General features: G+C 56.5%; 1 protein-coding gene across 3 annotated transcripts in view; it reads right to left on the bottom strand.

Moving 5' to 3' along the window:
• Window positions 1–2,677, bottom strand: part of CNGB1 (cyclic nucleotide gated channel subunit beta 1) — a 93,678-nt gene that overhangs the window by 81,555 nt on the left and 9,446 nt on the right. For all 3 annotated transcript variants that reach the window (XM_037729281.1, XM_017502633.2, XM_037729282.1), the window contains 3 exons: window positions 1,316–1,391; window positions 1,016–1,064; window positions 420–609 (listed from right to left, as the gene is read on the bottom strand). In XM_037729281.1, the coding sequence (XP_037585209.1) occupies window positions 420–609; window positions 1,016–1,064; window positions 1,316–1,391 (315 nt within the window). The remainder of the gene's footprint in view (window positions 1–419; window positions 610–1,015; window positions 1,065–1,315; window positions 1,392–2,677) is intronic.

Genomic DNA, 2,677 nt, shown 5'->3' with positions numbered 1-2,677 from the left:
TACAAAAGTGAGCTGGGCGGGGCGGCCCGCACCTGTAATCCCAGTCTACTCAGGAGGATGAGGCAGGAGAATCGCTTGAACCTGGAGGTGGAGGTTGCAGTGAGCAGAGATTGTGCCACTGCACTCCAGCCTGGGAGACAAAGCAAGACTCAGTCTCAAAAAAAAAAAGCAAAGTGTGGAAGAGTATTAGAGTTTGCTCCTGTCAGGTGTGTGTTGAAGAAAAAAAAGTACCCAAAGCTTGAAAGCTTTGAAAGTATAGAAAATGTGGGAAAGGCATGAAGCTGATGTGGTGCCTTGGGAAGGGGCCTGCACACATCCAGTTGAATTTTCTTCCAGGTTTTGTGGAGGCTGGGTGTTGGGCAGGGACAAGGTACTCACCCTGCTCCCCGGCGGGAGGTACCGCATTGAGGGTGGCTCACCTGGCAGGGTCCCTTTGTGGAGGGAGGGAGGAGGCCTGGGCCTGGGAGCCAGGCTGGGGCTCTGGAGCCAGCACCTCCTTGGGTTTCTCCTTGGGTTCCTCCTTGGGCTGCAGGGGGCTTGGCGTGGGCAGGGAGGGGATCTCCTGGGCCTGCAGCTTGGGCCCCGTTTCCTGGGGGCGTCCTGGAGGCGCTAAGCAGGAGGGAAAGCAGGAGCTAGAGACGCCACAACAGAGCGTCCTCTGTGCAAGGGCACAGAGGTCAGATTCAAGGTACTAACTGATTGGGGAGCTTTTGGGGATCACCTCACCCATCCCTACCCTCAAAGAGACCAGAAAGACATGGGAACTGAGACCCAGGAAGGAGAAGGGACTTGTCCAAGACCGCACAAGTCTATTCCGAGACTCTGGCTTCCCATGCTGGACTGGGGAGGGGAATCTGGTGTTCCCCACAACAGCCTGCTCCTGGCAAGCCCTGAACCCCGTCCTAGCCTGGGTGGGGGCTAAGGGACTCCGGGGGATCCTCCAGGGCCCAGTTAACCCCCAAGCCCAGACCATGACCACCCCAGGAAGCCCCCTCCTGAGCTCCCCTCCCTGTACCTGGGTCCGAGGCAGCACCTGTGGCACTTTCAGGCTCCTCTCTCCAGACCTGGGTGACAAACGGGTTTCAAGGTCATGGGCCATAGCAGGCTCTGTGCGCTCCCCCCACCCCCACTCCTTCTCCTGAATCCCCGCCCCCTCTCACAGTCACTCCCCGCCATCAAGAACTTTCCGAGGGGGCCATCACCCCCTCCTGAGTTCCTGGGGGGTGGGGACAGCCTGCAGGAGGAGGCAGGCCCTCCTGGGGCCCTAGAAGCCCCCCAAGTACTCAACTCCCTGCCCCTCCCTTCCTTGACTCACCTCGGAGGATCTGGGGGGCTGAGGCAGCACTCTCTCCAGATTCCGCTCCAGCCACAGCAACAGCGGAGGCCCAGGCCTGCGGAGGGGCCGGTGGTCAGCAGAGTGCCCTAAGGGGACGGGCCAGCGCACTACCTAACGGCCCACCTCGGGGCACGGTCTCCATGCCCTGAACCCCTGTCCGCACAGTGGGCACCTTGTCCTGGAAATTCTCAAAGGCCTCCAAGGGGGCAGGGAAATCCTGCCAGCCTTCAATTCTGAGCCAGGGCTGGACCAGGCTCTGGAACGGGGGCAGCAGAGGAGGGGCAAGAGCCACTGAGGGGCTTGAGGACCTGAGTGAGTGCAGCCCTGGGCCTCCCTGTGCTGGGACAGACAGGGCTGGCTGCACAGGAGTGTGACCTGTGCCATCACTCAAGGCCTTATCCTTCAAATAACCTGTTTTTGATTACATAGTCTGAAAACATTTTAAATTTTTTTAAGGGGTCTACGTTTGCATTTGCCCTGGGTCCCACAATTATTGGCTTGTCCCAAAGTCAAACGTTGGATCCCAAATCCATCTGGCCTCCAGGAATCCCCACTCTTCAGAGAAGCGCCATGTTCCCAGGACAACCGGTCCCCCTAAGCATGGCCAAAAAGAAGGCTGGTGAGTCTTCTAGGCGCCCTCCTCCTAAACTATGCTAATGGTCCCAGGAATCAGCTGAGTATGTCTCAGAAGGAAGTAGAGGGCCAAAAGACACAAAGAGAGAGCTGCAGCAATGAATGGATGGATGGATGGAGTGTGTCATTATGTATATATGTGTATTCATTCATGCATTCATTTGTTCATGTGTGCTGAGTCCTCATTCTGTGGCAGGTGCTGTGCTGGGCACCAAGCGTTCATCAGTGACCAGTACAAAAGTCCCTGTCCTCAAGGAGCCAACAGTCTAATGAATGAATGAGTGAAGGAATGAATGAATAGGATGAATGGAGATGAATCCATGACTGAATTTCCAGCAGAAATTACAAACTGGGCCGGGTGCAGTGGCTCATGCCTATAATCCCAGCAGTTTGGGAGGCTGAGGCGGGTGGATCATGAGGTCAGGAGATTGAGACCAGCCTGGCCAACATGGTGAAACCCTGTCTCTACTAAAATACAAAAAATTAGCTGGGTGGGGTGGCGCGTGCCTGTAGTCCCAGCCACTTGGAAAGCTGAGGCAGGGGAATTGCTTGAACCCAGGAGGCAGAGGTTGCAGTGAGCAGAGATCAGGTCACTGCACTCCCGTCTCTACTAAAAATACAAAAATTAGCTGGGCATGGCGGCGCACGCCTGTAATCCCAGCTACTTGGGAGGCTGAGGCAGGAGAATTGCTTGAACCCAGGAGGCGG

The sequence above is a fragment of the Cebus imitator genome, unplaced genomic scaffold (assembly GCF_001604975.1).
Source record: "Cebus imitator isolate Cc_AM_T3 unplaced genomic scaffold, Cebus_imitator-1.0 Scaffold297, whole genome shotgun sequence".
NCBI classification, from domain to species: Eukaryota; Metazoa; Chordata; class Mammalia; order Primates; family Cebidae; genus Cebus; species Cebus imitator.
This window is presented reverse-complemented; position numbering and strand designations above follow the sequence as displayed.